This window comes from Mauremys mutica, chromosome 5, assembly GCF_020497125.1.
Source record: "Mauremys mutica isolate MM-2020 ecotype Southern chromosome 5, ASM2049712v1, whole genome shotgun sequence".
In the NCBI taxonomy this organism is placed as follows: Eukaryota; Metazoa; Chordata; order Testudines; family Geoemydidae; genus Mauremys; species Mauremys mutica.
The window spans coordinates 135,886,419-135,904,241 of record NC_059076.1 but is presented as its reverse complement, the minus strand read 5'-3'; the positions used below and the strand labels follow the sequence as shown (position 1 = coordinate 135,904,241).

At 46.9% G+C, this 17,823-nt stretch overlaps 1 protein-coding gene across 1 annotated transcript; it reads left to right on the top strand.

Annotated features, from left to right (window-relative positions):
• The first annotated feature begins 560 nt into the window (after positions 1-560).
• Positions 561-17,261, top strand: LOC123370765 (transmembrane protein 127-like). The gene is made up of 3 exons (XM_045017563.1): positions 561-961; positions 11,092-11,259; positions 16,481-17,261. The coding sequence occupies exons 1-3, from the start codon at positions 640-642 to the stop codon at positions 16,768-16,770; spliced, it is 780 nt and encodes a 259-aa protein (XP_044873498.1). The 5' UTR covers positions 561-639; the 3' UTR covers positions 16,771-17,261.
• Positions 17,262-17,823: the final 562 nt, after the last annotated feature.

Below are 17,823 nucleotides of genomic sequence, written 5' to 3'. Positions count from 1 at the left end.
AGTCTATGAAACACACTTCTGGGGGTGGTATTTGGTACAGTGTAGACATACCCCAGGATGCCTGGCCAGCTGGCTGTGCACGTAGCTAGCCCACGCTCTGAGCCCTGTTACCCTCATCTGCCCTCTTGGTTTGTGACGCCCACATGTGGCATCTCGACTCAAGACGGTAAGCTCCTGGGGGCCAGGACTGTCTGTTGCCTTGTGTCTGTACAGCACCTAGCACATGGTGGCCTGCTGTGTAGGGTGACCAGATGTCCCGATTTTATAGGGACGGTCCCAATATTTGGGTTTTTTTTAATATGGGCTTCTGTTGCCCTCCACCCCCTCCTGATTTTTCCCACTTGCTGTCTGATCACCCTACTGCTGTGGATAATAAGGAGCGGGTAGGGGCCAGGCCCGCGGGACCGGCTGGTAACGGTCGCTATAAGGACGGGGCAGGGGGATGCCTGTGATTGGTGTTAGCAGGCCCAGAGAGCAGGGCGAGGGGCGGTGCTAAAGCCACGGCAGCCTCTGCCATTGGTGGGCGGAAGGGGCGGGGCCTGCTGCGGAAGGGACTGACGCAGACGGTTGGGGGCAGAATGTAGCCAGCCTCGCTTTGGAAACCAGCCGGGGACCAGCTCCCCTTGGCGGTGGGTGGCGATGGAGGGGGATTCGTCAGCCGCCAGCGACAACTCGAGACTGTTGTCCCTCATCACCACGGGCCACCTGCCAGCCCGCTCCGTCCACGAGCAGATGTGGCAGCTGTCGATGGCCACGCAGCAGAGCCTGGCCGCAGCCACGTGCCAGTGCCTGGGCGTGGCAGCCCTGTGCATCGCCCTCTCCAGCCTGGCCTGGATCGCGCTGGAGACCAACGTGCCCCTTCATCTGCTGAAAAGGTCAGAGTACTGGGCCGTTATCATCTACTTCGGGGTGCCCACCCGCCTGCAGTCCCAACTGTGGCTGAACGAAACGCAGAGCACAGGTGAGACAGCCCTAGGGAGACGAGATCCAGGGCGCACAGGACCCACCTTCAGGTGGGAAGAGGGATAAGGGCGAGGGGGGTTGAAGGGTAAGAAGTAGGCAACCCTGGGGAGAAGGAAAAAAGAGAGGCCTGGTGGTTGGGAGGGGACAGAGGTCAGGGGAGGGGTCTTGCAGAGAGGATCATATGCAGGCGGGGAGGAGGGACATCCTCTTTGGTGATCCCAGGAATAGGCTGGATTTCACAGTTGGGAGGGGGAGGGGCAGTGAAGGAGCCTGTCTCCTGGCTGTCTCCAGTGAGTTGTTCGGGGGTGCAAAGGGCCCAGAGTGACCTAGACAAATTGGAGGATTGAGCCAAAAGAAATCTGATGAGGTTCAACAAGGACAAGTGCAGAGTCCTGCACTTAGGACGGAAGAATCCCATGCACCATTACAGGCTGGGGACCTACTGGCTAAGCGGCAGTTCTGCAGAAAAGGACCTGGGGATTACAGTGGATGAGAAGCTGGATATGAGTCAGCAGTGTGCCCTTGTTGTCAAGAAGGCTAACGGCATATTGGGCTGCATTTGTAGGAGCATTGCCAGCAGATCGAGGGAAATGATTATTCCCCTCTATTCGGCACTGGTGAGACCAGAGGCCATCTGGAGTATTGCATCCAGTTTTGGGCCCCCCACTACAGAAAGGATGTGGACAGAGTCCAGCGAAGGCCAACTAAAATGATTAGGGGGCTGGGGAACATGACTTATGAGGAGAGGGAACTGGGTTTATTTAGTCTGCAGAAGAGAAGAATGAGGGGGGATTTGATAGCAGCCTTCAACTACCTGAAGGGGGGTTCCAAAGAGGATGGAGCTCGGCTGCTCTCAGTGGTGGCATATGACCGAACAAGGAGCAATGATCTCAAGTTGCAGTGAGGGAGGTCTAGGTTGGATATTAGGAAACACTATTTCACCAGGAGGATGGTGAAGCACTGGAATGGGTTACCTTGGGAGCTTGGTGGAATATGCATCCTTAGAGGTTTTTAAGGCCCGGCTTGACAAAGCCCTGGCTGGGATGATTTAGTGGGGGTTGATCCTGCTTTGAGCAGGGGGTTGGACTAGATGATTTCCTGAGGTCCCTTCCAACCCATATATTCTGTGATTCTATGAATGGAGTACTGTGACCAGTTCTGCGCGCCACATTTCAGGAAAGATGTGGAAAAACTGGAGAAAGTCCCGAGGAAAACAACAAAAATGATTAAAGCTCTAGAAAACCTGACTTCTGAGGAAAGATTGAAAAAAATTGGGTTTGTTTAGTCTGGAGAAGAGAAGGCTGAGGGGAGACGTACCAGTTTTCCAGTGCATTAAGGAGGAAGGTGTTAGAAGGAGGAAGGTGAAAAATTGTTCTTTGTAGCTAAGACAAGAAGCAATGGGCTTATATTGCAGCAAGGGAGGTTTAGGTTCGACATTAGGGAAAGTTTCCTAACTGTCAGGGTGGTTAAGCACTGGAATAAATTGCCTAGGGAGGTGGTGGAATCTCAGTCATTAGAGGATTTTAAGAACAGGTTAGACAAACATGTCAGAGATGGTCTGATAATTATTATGTAGTCCTGCCTTGAGTGCAGAGGACTGTACTGGATGACCTTCCGAGGTCCCTTCCAGCCCTGCATTTCAATTATTTCTCTGATTATGCATCTGTCTAGTTATGTGGTACTGTGCTTCTGTGACTGCCTGTGGTGGTGAACGCTGCACACAATATGGGCAGAAATATTTCCTTGTGGGTTTTTTTCCCCTAATATACTTACCATGAATCTACATGAGTTCTCATGCTGTGGGACACTGTCAAAAAGAAAGAACCGATCAGTTATCTCACTGTGCTCTTCAATCTTTTAATTTCTGGTCTTCCATCAAGTCCTCTCAAACTCCTCTCTTTTCCAGGCTAAATCATTCTAGTTTTCTGATCGATTCGGTGGCACTAGCAGCAGTGAATTTGATTAATGCTGCTACCTGTGAGTAGCTTTATTTTAGTGGGTTTTTAACTTATAAATAGGACCTGGATGCTACAAGTTGCTGCTAATAATAAGCACTCTGCAAGCTAATAAGGCCTATACATAAATGACTTATCTTATGTAAGTCTCAGTCATCACTCACTCTCACAGATCTTGGGAGACAGACCTGTCCTCGCTTACAGACAACCCCCAACCTGAAGCAAATACTCACCAGCAACCACACATCACAGAACAAAAACACTAACCCAGGAACCTATCCTTGCAACAAAGCCCGATGCTAACTCTGTCCACATATCTATTCAAGTGACATCATCAGAGGACCTAATCACATCAGCCACACCATCAGGGGCTCATTCACCTGCACATCTACCAATGTGATATATGCCATCATGTGCCAGCAACGCTCCTCTGCCATGTACATTGGCCAAACTGGACAGTCTCTACGCAAAAGAATAAATGGACACAAATCTGACATCAGGCATCATAACACTCAAAAACCAGTAGGAGAACACTTCAACCTGTCTGGTCATTCAATGACAGACCTGCAGGTGGCAATTTTGCAACAGAAAAGCTTCAAAAACAGACTCCAACAAGAAACTGCTGAGCTGGAATTGATATGCAAACTAGATACAATCAATTTAGGCTTGAATAGGGACTGGGAATGGCTGAGCCATTACAAACATTGAATCTATCTCCCCTTGTAAGTATTCTCACACTTCTTATCAAACCGTCTGTACTGGGCTATCTTGATTATCACTTCAAAAGTTGTTGTTTTTTCTCTTACTTAATTGGCCTCTCAGAGTTGGTAAGACAACTCCCACCTTTTCATGCTCTCTGTACATATATATATCTCCTCAATATATGTTCCATTCTGTGCATCCGATGAAGTGGGCTGTAGCCCACGAAAGCTTATGCTCAAATAAATTTGTTAGTCTCTAAGGTGCCACAAGTTCTCCTGTTCTTCAACCATCAAAATTAATTTTCTGCGAGGTCCCCTACACCAGGTATTCCCCTTTGCTAGAGTGGTGGATTCTTCCCAGTATTATGTTTTCTAGTGCTTCATCCAGTCTTTAGTTGTTCCAAGTGATGGGACTTTCCTTTCCTCATTGTTGCCTTTCTCTGGGCATTTTCACTCTCTGCTGTAATTTGACACCATATACTTTGACTACATATGGCTGGGCCAAATTTGAGTGCGTGGCATTGTGACCTGGTGTGCAGCGTTGCAGCACCACTCCGATTTGGCTTGGCTGCCCCTCCATCCTGACAGGGACGGCCTAGCCAATCCGCCACCTTAGGCCTATCAGGATGGAAAGTGGCACACGGAAGTTTTGACATCCAGGAAGATTGTCCTTGGGATTCTGTGCAGTTTGGAACTTTATCCTGATGGTGAGCCAAAGAAAATCAGATCAAATCAAATGACAGGGAAGGGCAAAGTTCTGCCTCCAACCCAGAGGAGGAAAGGGTCTATGTCTAAAGTCTCAATGGCAAACTGTCAGGTCCAAAGGAAAAATCAGCCTCTCAGACACCCGGTTAGATTCAGTCCCCTCAAGTCTTCAGAAGACAAACAATTCCTGTCTCTGGTGTGCTATGGCAAAGTCCCTGCTTATTTTTAAGGAACCTGTTAGATCTGAGAAGTCCAGACGCGCAGGAGTTTTCCTATACTGTAAAGCAGTGGTTCTCAACCTGTGGCTCGATCAGCAGAGAGTTGCAGCCCATGTCACATCCTCAGGGCCATACAGGTAGTACTGGATCCGCCCACATAATACATTGTGGGCTGCACATGCAGCCCACAATGGTAAATGGGTTGAGAACCTCTTCTGTAAAGGTACATGTGGGGGAACCACTTGAAGAGACAAAGGGGCTACTTGTGAGTATGTGGCTCCTGTTCTTGCTACAAAGCACAAACAAGGAACCTTTCTACAAGGCTGTAGTGGGACAGCAGCCCTCCCCCCCCCCTTAGATTTCGACTTCTGAGGAAGGTGTTCCAAAAGCCATCTGCCATGTAACCTCCTCCTCCCACCTGTCTGTTTCTATGACAATAGCCCTTCTCGGCCTGAGCTCTATCATACACTACCATATCACCTTTCAGCCTGGGAAAGGCTTTTCTTGGAAGAATAACCTGATTCAGGGGTGAGAGATAGGGAGAATGCTGGATTTGACAATTGTATAAGTAGGGGCATTGCCAGCAGATCGAGGGACGTGATCATTCCCCTCTATTCGACATTGGTGAGGCCTCATCTGGAGTACTGTGGAAAAATTGGAATGAGTCCGGCAGAGGGCAACAAAAATTATTAGGGGGATGGAGCACATGACTTATGAGGAGAGGCTGAGGGAACTGGGATTGTTTAGTCTGCAGAAGAGAAGAATGAGGGGGGATTTGATAGCTGCTTTCAACTACCTGAAAGGGGGTTCCAAAGAGGATGGACCTAGACTGTTCTCACTGGTGGCAGATGACAGAACAAGGAGTAATGGTCTCAAGTTGCAGTAGAGGAGGTTTAGGTTGGATATTAGGAAAAACTTTTTCACTAGGAGGTTGGTGAAGCACTGGAATGGGTTATCTAGGGAGGTGGTGGAATCTCCTTCTTTAGAGGTTTTTAAGGTCAGGCTTGACAAAGCCCTGGCTGGGATGATTTAGTTGGGGATTGGTCCTGCTTTGAGCAGGGGTTTGGACTAGATACCTCCTGAGGTCCCTTCCAACCCTGATATTCTATTATATGATTCTATGAATTATTACTTTTTAAAAGAGCCAAATGTCTCCAAAACAACCGAAAGAAAAGTGATTCCCATCATCTTAGAAAGGAAAGAGAATTGTGTTCCCCTGTGCTAGAGGAGGCTGACCAGTCAGAATGAGAGTTTCCCAGTAAGGTCAGGAAGCTGAATGTGTAATTTATGAAATGGGACTTCTTTAAATAAAAAAAAAAAAAACTTCCTGGTGACAAACTAAACAAAGTACCCACCCATGTTGTTAATGACTGCACCAGTAGGCTATGAGGCCACTGCTGATACACTGAAGGCCTCTATCACATTGGCATGCTTTTCTAGACTGATCCTAGACAAGATCCTACAGACAACCAAACCGTAGACTGGTTAAAAGTCATTTGTATAGAAAGTCTCCACAGCAACACTATTTGTAGCTGATGTACCTATTGAGACCCAAGAGTTCCTTCCAATGTCTATTGTGTCTAATCCCTTGTAGAGAAACATACCTGGAAAGTAGCCATAATATTAAATATCTGCTGTCCGCACTAAATGGCTATATTCAGGGTTCTGAGGGTTGTTTCTCTAGGAGGAGAAATTGATCATAGATAATTTATTTGATGCAGATCTGTTCATTTACAAAGAATGTGCCAAGTTGTGTTTCAATGAATGCAGCAGGAATCAAACACAGGAAACAGTGTCTTTGCTCACAATTCCAAGTTCCTCTCAAGCCAGCACTTATCCCAAAAGCTCTCTCAGCTGTTTGTCAGGGTCATGCTGGACAATGATCGGGACAAACTGGAAAAATGGTCTGAAGTAATTAGGATGGTGGGGGATAGTTCAGTGGTTTGAGCATTGGCCTGCTAAACCCAGGGTTGTGAGCTCAATCCGTGAGGGGGCCACTTAGGGATCTGGGGCAAAATCAGTACTTGGTCCTGCTAGTGAAGGCAGGGGGCTGGACTCAATGACCTTTCAGGGTCCCTTCCAGCCAGGGCCAGCTTTAGGAAGTGCGGGGCCCAATTCGAACAGTTCTGATGGGGCCTGGCGGGGATGACTTTAAAAAAAAACAAAAAAAACAGGTGGGGCTTGTATTCACCGGGCGAAGCTCCGAGTCTTTGGCGACGGGTCCTTCACTCGCTGCAGGTCTTCAGCGGCACTGAAGGACCTGCCGCTGCAGTGCTGCCAGGTGAGTAAAAATTTAAAAGGCGCCTCTAACCAGGGAAGGAATTCATAGGCGCGGGGCCCGATTTGGCGGAATTGGTGGAATAGGCCTAAAGCTGGCCCTGCTTCCAGCTCTATGAGATAGGTATATCTCCATATAATAAGGACAAATGCAAAGTACTCCACCTAGGAAGGAACAATCTGTTGCGCACATGGGAAATGACTTCCTAGGAAGAAGTACTGCAGAAAGGGACCTGGGGGTCATAGTGGATCACAAGCTAAATATGAGTCAACAGTGTAACACTGTTGTAAAAAAAGCAAACATCGTTCTGGGATGTATTAGCAGGAGTATTGTAAGCAAGACACAAGAAGCAGCAGAGTCCTGTGGCACCTTATAGACATATTGGAGCATAACTTTCGTGGATGCATCCAACAAAGTGGGTATTCACCCACAAAAGCTCATGCTCCAATACATCTGTTAGTCTATAAGGTGCCACAGGACTCTGCTGCTTTTACAGATTCAGACTAACATGGCTACACCTCTGATACAAGACACAAGAAGTAATTCTTCCTCTCCACTCCATGCTGATTGGGCATGGGGCTAGCAACCCCACCCCGTAAAAAATCAACTTGCTACAGAAACGCCAACAATAGAGATAACAGAGACTTTTATCCTGGAAAAAGAAGGGTCTTCAACTCAAAGACACATGACGCTGGGTGGTGAAAGCCGCGAGGAAGCCACTAAGCCGATCACCCTTCTTGCAACCAGGAGGATTACCATCAGCACATGGAACGTGAGGACCATGTACGAGTCAGGAAAGACAGCACAGGTTGCAGTAGAGATGAGGAGCAACAACCTGACCCTACTAGGTATTAGCGAGACAAGATGGACACAAGCTGGACAGAGGCGACTGTTGACAGGAGAGCTGTTGCTGTATTCCGGACATGAAGAGAGCGATGCACCCCACACACAGGGAGTAGGCTTCATGTTGTCTAAGCAGGCACATAGAGCATTGATTGGTTGGGAGGCACACGGCCCCAGGATCATCACAGCATCCTTCAGAACTAAAATGAAGAGGATTAAGATGAATGTTGTTCAGTGCTATGCCCCAACCAATGACAGCGAAGAGGAGGATAAAGACTACTTTTACAACAGACTTCAGAAAATATTAGAGACTCTCCCAGACAAAGATATCACCATTTAGTAGCAACAAAAATGATGAAAGGTCTAGAAAACATGACGTGCAGAAAGATTGAAAAAATTGGGTTTGTTTAGTCTGGAGAAGAGAAGACTGAGAGGGGACATGTCAAGGCTGATTTCCCACTCTGGCACTCAGAGTGCAGAAGGTGGGGGCCCGCAAGGCCTCTAAAAATTAATACTCGCCACTCCAGGCTGGTATTAAACTCCCACAGTTACAGCTTCTCTCTGACCTTGGATGGGTAGATGCTGCCACCACCCAAGTGCAAAAAAACCCTTTTTTAGAAACCAAGAAGGCGCACTTGGGAATTCCTTCCTGTGGGGTACCCTCAAGCCCTTTCATCCCCGCTCCAGGGAAGAGCTTAGAAAGAAAAACAAAGGAAATCAGCCGTTGCTACCAGCTAATTAAACAACATGTGCACAAACCTCTTAGGACACCAAAAATCCAATCCTGTTCTTAAAAAAGGTAAGTTTCATTAAAAACAAAAAGAAAGGAAATGCATCTAAAAACTCAGACTATTGCTAGATTTTAAAAAGAATCCCTCATAAGGATTAAGCATCAAAATAACTTTCTTGAGGTCCAGCTTAAAGTTTACATGCAAAACAAAAGCACCTGGGGCTAGCACAGAGGAGTCCACAAGCCATAAAGAAATAAGAGAGAAACCTAATCACGTCTTTCTAGACATTTCCTGATCTACTTGCATATCTGGGGTTTCAAATGAGTAGTTTCTAGGTATGATCTGATGATTTTTCATACCTGGCTCAAAGCTTCTTACAGCATTGCAACTCTGTCTCTCCTCTCCGGAGAACAACAACAGACAGACAAAAGGGGAGTCTTGTTTCAATTTTTAAAAGTTCTAGCCTTCCCATTGGCTCTTTTGGCCAGGTGCCCACTCAATTCCTTTTACCTATGCATGCAGTCAGACTTTTTAACCCTTTACAGGTAAAGCAAGTAGAGAACAGTTACTAAAAGGGATTTTGTAGCTAGCTGGCTGGCTGGGTGTCCATAAAAGGTAGATACCTCCAGCCCCTTCATTTATCATAGAACATAACAGTTTTCAAGTACATAAAAGATTGTTACAAGGAGGAGGGAGAAAAAATGTCTCATTAACCTCTGAGGCTAGAACAAGAAGCAATGGGCTTAAATTGCAGCAAGGGAGGTTTAGGTTGGACACTAAGAAAAACTTCCTAACTGTCAGGGTGGTTAAGCACTGGAATAAATTGCCCAGAGAGGTTGTGGAATCTCCATCATTGGAGATTTTAAGAGCAGGTTAGATCAACATCTGTCAGGGATGGTCTAGATAATACTTAGTCCTGCCTTGAGTGCAGGGGACTGGACTAGATGACCTCTCGAGTCCCTCCTAGTCCTATGGTTCTATGCTACCAATGCTCTTTGTGTGTGTGTGTGTGCGCGCCTTGTTGTCTTCTCTGTGCCTCTGTCTCTGTGGTGAATATCTCATATTCACACAGCTCCACCAATCAATGCCCAAGCCCGTGTGTATTATATCAGCCCCTGTGTGTCTAAAATTACCAAGTACATTTTCATTTGTGTCTTCATAAAACAGGATCTGAATGCAAGTTTTCAGAGCTGAAATCAGGACCCACCATCTTGTCACAGTGGCTCTGACAACATTTTATCTCCTCTATGTGGAGCACAGGCCTAGCTCATGTTAATATCTAGCAAGGTGTGTTGGATCACTTAAGAATGAAACCTAGGGCAGTTGTTTCAAATGTGCTAGCAATCCAATAGGTGTGTCCTCTTTGATACGACACTCACCCACTTGTTCTTCTAACAGAACAACTCTTTTATATCTTTTCTTTTCTTGCATCCATATTGACTCTCTCTGAGTGCTGCTCTCAAATTTACAAAATCTGGTGGCCTTTTGGCTGGTCTCTAGGGATACAAGTTGCAATGGATCATCTCCCATTCTCCCCAGAGAGTCCAGGGTTTTGTAACTTTATATTTCTATCCTTTTTTTTAAAGGTCTGTTAAGCCCCCTTTGAAGTCTTTCCGTTGGCTTTAGATCCATGGAAATCTGGAGTGCCTATCTCAGGCTCTAGGGACCCCAGCCATAAATCATAAACACAAACACAATTGAACTATTCACAGAGCACCAAATTCGCCTCGCCACCACAAATCTTGATTTCCCATTGATTTCTTGGCATTGCCACTGGCCAGCTGGGTGACCTTAGGCAAATAACATTGTTGCTCCCTGCCTCAGTTTCCCCATTTGTACAATGGGATGATAGTTATCTCCTCTGTAAAGTACTTTAAGGTCTGTTGCCGAGAAGCGCTGTAAAAGAGCTAGGCATTATTTATTATTATTCAATGGGACTTAAGCATGGACTTAAGTGTTTTGCTAAAGAGGGATGGACTTGAGAACATGCTTTAAGCTGAATCAAGGCCTTGGTGAGTTGTTCTCTTTAACCATGTAGCCTTCATGGGCTGGAGAGTTTAAAATGCCAGAGCCAGTTTGAATAACTTGGGTTGCCAGGCTTTCCACTGTGGCTTTCTTATTCACTCTGCTCACCAGGCTGAACAGTTTTAGCACCCATGCTTATGACAGCTGCTTAGAGGGGATGCAACAGGAGGACTTTCTTCCTTCTCTGGATTGGGGAAGGATATTCTTTCTAGCCTGGAGGGATTCTGAAGATAGAAGTGCCAGGACTCAACTCTCTCTCTTATTCATGTTATTTGCATCATGATAGTGCAGAGAGGCCAGAAGCCCATTGTACCGTACATATAAAAAAAGAGATGGCCCCTGCCCTGAAGAGCTTACAATCTAAATACAAGGCAAGAGATGGATACAACAAAGAGATAATGAGTTCGTCACTGAATGTTCTAGGTGCATCCTGCTGCAGATCTACATGCTCGATGTATGGTGTCGTCAGCCTGAATCTACAGGCTATAGAAGTCCATTCGTTTCAACAAAATGTTGATGGCCAATGGCAGCAGCAGAACATGTGGAAAGGGCCCGGGATACAGGGAGAGAGTTATTAAGAGAACTCTTCAGGCACTGTTGTCTTGTACTTAATCATTCAATTTAATTTCATGTTGTCCTGTATTCATTCTGCTTTTTTCGTTTTGATTGAAGAAATTGTTATCTTGTCTTCGGATCAATGGGTCTTCGTAGATGTGATGATGGGAATTTGTTACCTGAGTGTGTTGGTGGGCTTCATTGCTTTCCTGCTTGACTTCATAGAGATAAAGAAGCTAGGAGTGGCACGTCTGATCATTGCAACAGTCCTACATATTTTGTCAGGTAACTTTTGTTAGTTGAACAGATTTTTGTAACCTACATTAAAGAGGTACTTTCAACTTAATTTAAACCACCAACTGTTCTGTCTTAAGAAAGTATATTGGGTTTTTGTAAAACTTAATATGAATAGAAAAGTTTTCCTGTTTGATTTAAAAAAAAAAAAAGTTCATTCATTTTGAGTACATGCAAGTTTTCCTCAGCAGGCTTGAAATCCTAAACAGCAGCAGCATTGGGCTAGTGCAGGAGAACCAGAAGGTGAATGGAACTAGATTCAAAAGTGAAATTTACCAGCCTGGTAACACGCACAAGTTGCTCCCTGCTGGGCCAGTTGAGTTGTGCTGGTTCTGCTGTTGTTTTGGAATGTGCTTCTAATGGATTTCTATAAAAACATTCATATTAAAAAGTCATTGTCCCAGGGGAATCAAATGTATTAAGTAAACAGCCAGCCTGAAAAGCAACTAGCTGATCACAAGGGTCCCTGTTGGCCTTAAAAATCTATGCATCTATAAATCAGCCATTGTACATTTTCAGTTTTAACAGCTTATGATGATGTTTTTGTTTTGACCATGCCCTTTTAAGAAAACTGCTCTTAAGCAGAAACTGATTGCAGAATGTAGTCCTTCAACAGAGAGAAAAGAATCCTCTTGTTGACCATGTAATTGGCACAGTATCGGGGCAGGAGCTAACACAGTTGTAAAGAGAGGCCTGGTACTGCAAAAGCCGGAGTGTAAATAGAGGTGTGTTTTGTAGAAGTCTTTGTGTCATTTCTTAAAACATCCCTAGGCAAGATGGGTTCCAGGTCGCTGCGAGTGTATGAGAGATTTCTGTTAAATTAAAGCTTCCATTGATATCATGTTAGATTCTTTCGTCAGGGGAAGAAGAGATGGTCTTGTGGTGAAGGTACTTGTTTGAGACTCAGGTGGTTGAGGTTCAGTTCCCAGGATTATTGTACAAATTTAGGCAAGTCCCGTAAAGTTTGTGACCAGAGCTGATTTTAAAAAATAGAATTTCTGACCTGCAGTATGAAATGTTTTGTTTCAGGTCAGGCTGACGTAACTCTCTGTGGCTTCCCCATTGGAATTCCAGATTCCTCACGCCCCCATTTTCCCTTATTGGCCCTGCTCTCTGGCCCGAGGACATCTCTCATGATGCATCGTGGTCTCTACCTGTGGATGAGCCACTACCGTGTATCATGGTACTCTTACAATGCACCTGAGGTCTCAGCCACAGCCAGAGACCTCAGTGCATCATGGGAAATATAGTCCAGGCCGGGAGCAGGGACCATAGGGGAGAATGGAGGCATTAGGGACTCAAAACTCCAAGACTCATGAGGCACCATAGTGGCCCAGGCAGACCCAGCAGTTGGGACCAACACAGCTACAACACCTCATGCAGAAATTAACATTGACGCAACTGCAGTGAAACATTTCACTTTGACTTTCCCTGACAGATATTTTTGGTGAAATCGATCATGTCCAGCAGAAAATTTCAGTTTTGATGAAACCCTATTGTCCAAATGTTTTCCATCAAACCTGTATGTGAGGCACTCTGACATTATATCAATGGGGATCATATACGTAGCTAGATGGACGGCATTTGACACAGTTTGGTTGATGAAATAGACACATTTGTGTTTATTAATAATAAAAATAATAAATCATAGCAATGTTTTTTGGATAGTTATCTACAGAATATTTTTAAACGGGGCATCTGGAGAGCACATCCTTGCATTACAGACGGCCATCACATCAACAGCTTGCTGCCCTCTGGGCCTCATGTTGATACGTGTGCCACCCATAGGGTGACCAGATATCTCGATTTTTATAGGAACAGTCCCTGTTTTGGGGACTTTTTCTTATATAGGCATCTACTACCCTCCACCCCGTCCCGATTTTTTACACTTGCTATCTGGTCACCCTAGCCATCCACAGCACCCAGAACAATGAGGAAGTGGGCGGTTTTGTAGACTCCCCTGAAGCTGCATTTCTGGGTCACACTCTTGATCTAGAATACGGTCTTTTCATAGGAGAGCAACTAGGGAGTGCTCCATGGTGGGGGAAGTGGCAGCCTGCTGCCCCCCTGTCTGGTCAATGACTGAAAGGACCCAGTAACCAGGAGCTGTGGTCACCTTCACCCAGAGGTGAAAGTAAGCCGGTCCGGTCCGGTATGGCGTACCGACAAGAGCCAGTACGCCGTGCTGGACCGCACCGGCTTCCACGGCGGGGATTGAAAGGGCTCTGGGCTGCCTGCAGCTGCGGGCAGCCCAGAGCCCTTTAAATCCTGGCCACGGCTGAGATTTAAAGGGCTCAGAGCTCCCCACCACTGCGGGCAGCCCAGAGCCCTTTGAATCCCGGCCACGGCTCTGGTGGCCGGGCAGGGGCTGGGGATTTAAAGGGCTCAAAGCTCCCCGTGGCTGCGAGCAGCCCAGAGCCCTTTAAATCCTGGCTGCAGCTGAGATTTAAAGGGCTCAGAGCTCCCCGCGGCTGCAGGCAGCCCAGAGCCCTTTAAATCCCGGCCACGGCTCTGGCGGCCGGCCTGGGCCAGGATTTAAAGGGCTCCGGGCTTCCCTCAGCGGCAGGAGCTCTGGGCCCTTTAAATCCCTGCCCCAGCCACACAAAGCTCGGGGTTCCCCCTGGCGGCCAGAGCCCCGGGCACTTTAATTTGCCCCTGAACCCCGGGGGGCTCCCAGCCACCTCTGCAGCTGGGAGCCCCTGGTTGATTTAAAGGCTCTGGGTCTCCCAGCCACAGCTGGTTCCCCAGGGCCTTTAAATCTTGAGAGGCCCCGCCTCTTCTGGGAGAGGCCACGCCCCCTCAGGACTCGGGCAGTACCGGTAAGTCCTGTAAATTACTTTCACCCCTGCCTTCACAACACACAGGGTACTAGTTCTGCCTGTTCCTTTGAATTGTTGCCTGTTAATAGCTATGAGGGCACAGGTCAGGGTTTGTTCTTTGTCTCTCCCACTTGTCTGTCGGGAGACTGGGTGGTGCATAACATTCTTTTCCTAAAAAAGTATACAGTAACTCCTCGCTTAATGTTGTAGTTATGCTCCTGTAAAATGCGACTTTAAGTGAAACGATGTTAAGCGAATCCAATTTCCCCATAAGAATTAATGTAAATGGGTGGGGGGGTTAGGTTCCAGGGAAATTTTTTTCACCAGAAAAAAACATATTATATAGATAGATATATACACACACAGCGTCAGTTTTAAACAATTTAATACTGTACACAGCAATGATGATTGTGAAGCTTGGTTGAGGTGATGAAGTTAGAGGGTGGAAGTGGGTGGGATATTTCCCAGGGAATGCCTTGCTGCTAAATGTTGAACTAGCACTCGGCTGAGCCCTCAGGGGTTAACACATTGTTGTTAATGTAGCCTCACACTCTACAAGGCAACAGGAATGGAGGGAGGGGAGACAGCATGGCAGACAGAGGGATAGCTCAGTGGTTTGAGCATTGGCCTGCCAAACCCTGGGTTGTGAGTTTAATCCTTTAGGGAACTTGGGCAAAAATCTGAGCAGGGGGTTGGACTGGATGACCTCCTGAGGTCCCTTCCAACCCTGATAGTCTATGATTTCAGAGACACATACCCTGTGTGTGGGGGAGAGAGATGTGCATTTCCCCTTTAAGTACGCTGACCCCATTGTAAGTACATTGCCTTTAAAAAAAATCAGAAAGTCGAGACAGCAGCTGCGGCCACCAAGCTCTCTCTCCGTCCTGAGCCCTGTTCTGTCCCCACCCTGCTCTATATGGAGAAGGGGTAAGTGGGGGGGCAGGTGTAGGGGGGAGGGAGACAGCCTGACATTAGCGCCACTCTTCCCCCCTCCCAGCAAGCAGGAGGCTCCTGGGAGCAGCTCCAAGGCAGAGGGCAGGAGCAGCACATGGCAGTGTGGGGAGGGACACCTGAACTGCCCAGCAATTGCTAGCCTGCTGGGCGGCTGCTGCGCAGGGAACTTAGGGGAGCGGGGAGCTGATAGGGGGGCTGCCGGTCGACCCTAGTTCCAAGCCCCCACCAGCTAGCCCAACCGGCTGCTCTTTCTGCAAGCAGTGGACAAAGCAGGTGGCTGCCAAACAACGTTAGAAGGGAGCATCACACAACTTTAAATGAGCCTGTTCCCTATTTAATCAGCAATGTAACAACGTTAACCGGGATGACTTTAAGTGAGGAGTTACTGTAGGTGCCTAACTGATCAAGGTGCCTAACTGCGGTTTTAGGGTCATAAATACCTTTGAAAATCCCCACCACCCCCAGGTCTCAAAGCCCAGATCTCATTGTGCTGGTATTGCTTATACATTATAGCCCCTTCATGTGAGCCAGGAGCTGTGCTCATCTTGTTCTCTAGCATGTTTGTGCCTAATGACTTCAGAGTGAAATCCTGCCAGGCATTATAAAATGTGTTAGCAGCGTGACAAGGCTCATCATGCTCTTATCCAAACCTGAAGCTGGGGTAATGGGGGGGAGGCTCATGTCTGCAAACAAAAACAAACTGATCATACGCTTCCAACTCCCAAATCCTCAGTCCTGCAGGTCCCTCGCCCCCTACAAGGCCCACCCCCACTTAAGCCTCTCCCAAAAAGAAGGAAAGCTCTGTCCTCTTCAAATGGAGGATTATCACAGTCCTAGCCCAACCCCGCATTGCGTTGTCGGGGAATGGAGAGGCTACGTAACCAAACATTCCTTAACCATCCGTGCACTCCCTGATCTGCATTGTAGCTTGGGCTACTCCACATGTGCTGCTTTGGAGGATAGAACTGAATGAGAAGCAGGTAGTGTGATGGTGCTTTGGGAGTTGGCACACGGGGCCTTCAACTACCTGAAGGAGGGTTCCAAAGAGGATGGAGCTCGACTGTTCTCAGTGGTGGCAGATGACAGAACCAGGAGCAATGGTCTCAAGTTGCAGTGGGGGAAGTCTAGGTTGGATATTAGGAAACACTATTTCACTAGGAGGGTGGTGAAGCACTGGAATGGGTTCCCTAGGGAGGTGGTGAAATCTCCATCCTTAATGGTTTTTAAGGCCCAGCTTTAAAAAGCCTTGCCTGGGAAGATTTAGTTGGGGATTGGACTAGATGACCTCCTGAGGTCTCTTCCAACCCTAATCTTCTATGATTCTAAGTCATTAGGAAGGGAGGGAGGCTGGTGAACTAGCAGCATGGCTACAGGTATCAGCGGTTGCGAATCACTGCCATAAAGTCACTGGTTTTCTTTTCTTTACTCTCTTTTCACAGCCATTCTTTGTGCATTAGTTCTGGTGTTTTGTTCTTGGATCTTAACAATAATCCAGAAGCCTAGCGTCAATAATTTGTTAAATAAGCACTACTATGTAACGTCACTGGGAGTAAGTTTCTACTTAACCATCGCAGCATTTATTTTCGCAAGCCTCGCATCCATATTTAGCGTCTGGTCAATGAAGGTCTATGGAAAAGATTTGCTTCCTTCTCAGAGAGTTGGGGACAGCGAAACCAAAGAAACCAACCGTTTTGGTCCAGGTGCTCAGCAGCCAGTGTTGCTCTTTTGACGTCAACGAACGGCACCAATTTATAGCGCCCGAGGAACTTGCCCCGTGTTTCAGGAATTCTGTTGCAATGCTGTTAGCAACATACATAACTTTGTCATTGGATAAGCTGCATAGTTAAATAGATACAGTCGTTTCCATAAACTGTTTTCAAAATATAGAGAAGAAAGATTGAAACCAGTGACCCGGCCAACGTTTTCAATGTGTTACTGCTTAGAAACACCTTGGACGTTTTGTACCTTCGGGGATTCGTTGTTTGGAAAGAAGAATTTCCATAGGTCTGACCACTGTAGCATCATTTTTTAATAATGCTGAATCTGTTGTCTCCCACTAGGTTTATTTGGTACAGTGTTATGGAGCTTAAAAGTGTGTTTGTAGAGAAAAATGGTATGTATTCTTTGAGTCAGGGTGATGAATAAATGACATGAATCTTATTATTCAATGTACAAACATGGGATTCGCTTGCATAAACCTATTAAAAGTTAGTCATTTTATCTATTGCCGTTGGTTGTTCTGCGTTTGATAGTCCTTCACTCATTGTTCATGTAACAGGCTGGTGCCGTGTATCGAACCATGCTGTTTTCCCCATACCTTGCAGGGTGGGTGCCTAAAACTCAGCCCACGCCGTTGCACAAGGTGGGCCGTCTTTGCTCTCATTTTTAATATGGAGGTACAATTCTGAGCAGGAGGTGTTCCAGCTTGATTCAAGCAGCCAGGCCACGCTGCATCTGGACCTGTGGCCTCTGTAGGCTGCATGTTGCGATCTGTAGAGAAGATGAAGTTCTTGGCTGCAGTGCTGAGGAATAATAATCGCTCTCCATTCTCTCTAAAACTACCAACATTTATCTTGGCTTTTACCTCTTCCCTGCCCCGATGAACTTGTCTGTGTTGCCTCCGTCCACTCGGATCTGCCAGTGATACTAGCCCCAGGAGTGACCCGTGCAGGGAAAGAGGAAGTCACAGCCCTCCACTACCCAACCAGGAGTAGCAGCTGGAACCTGGCGCATGGTAAGAGCCGCAGCTGGGGTGCTCCCAGCTAGGGTGACCAGACGTCCC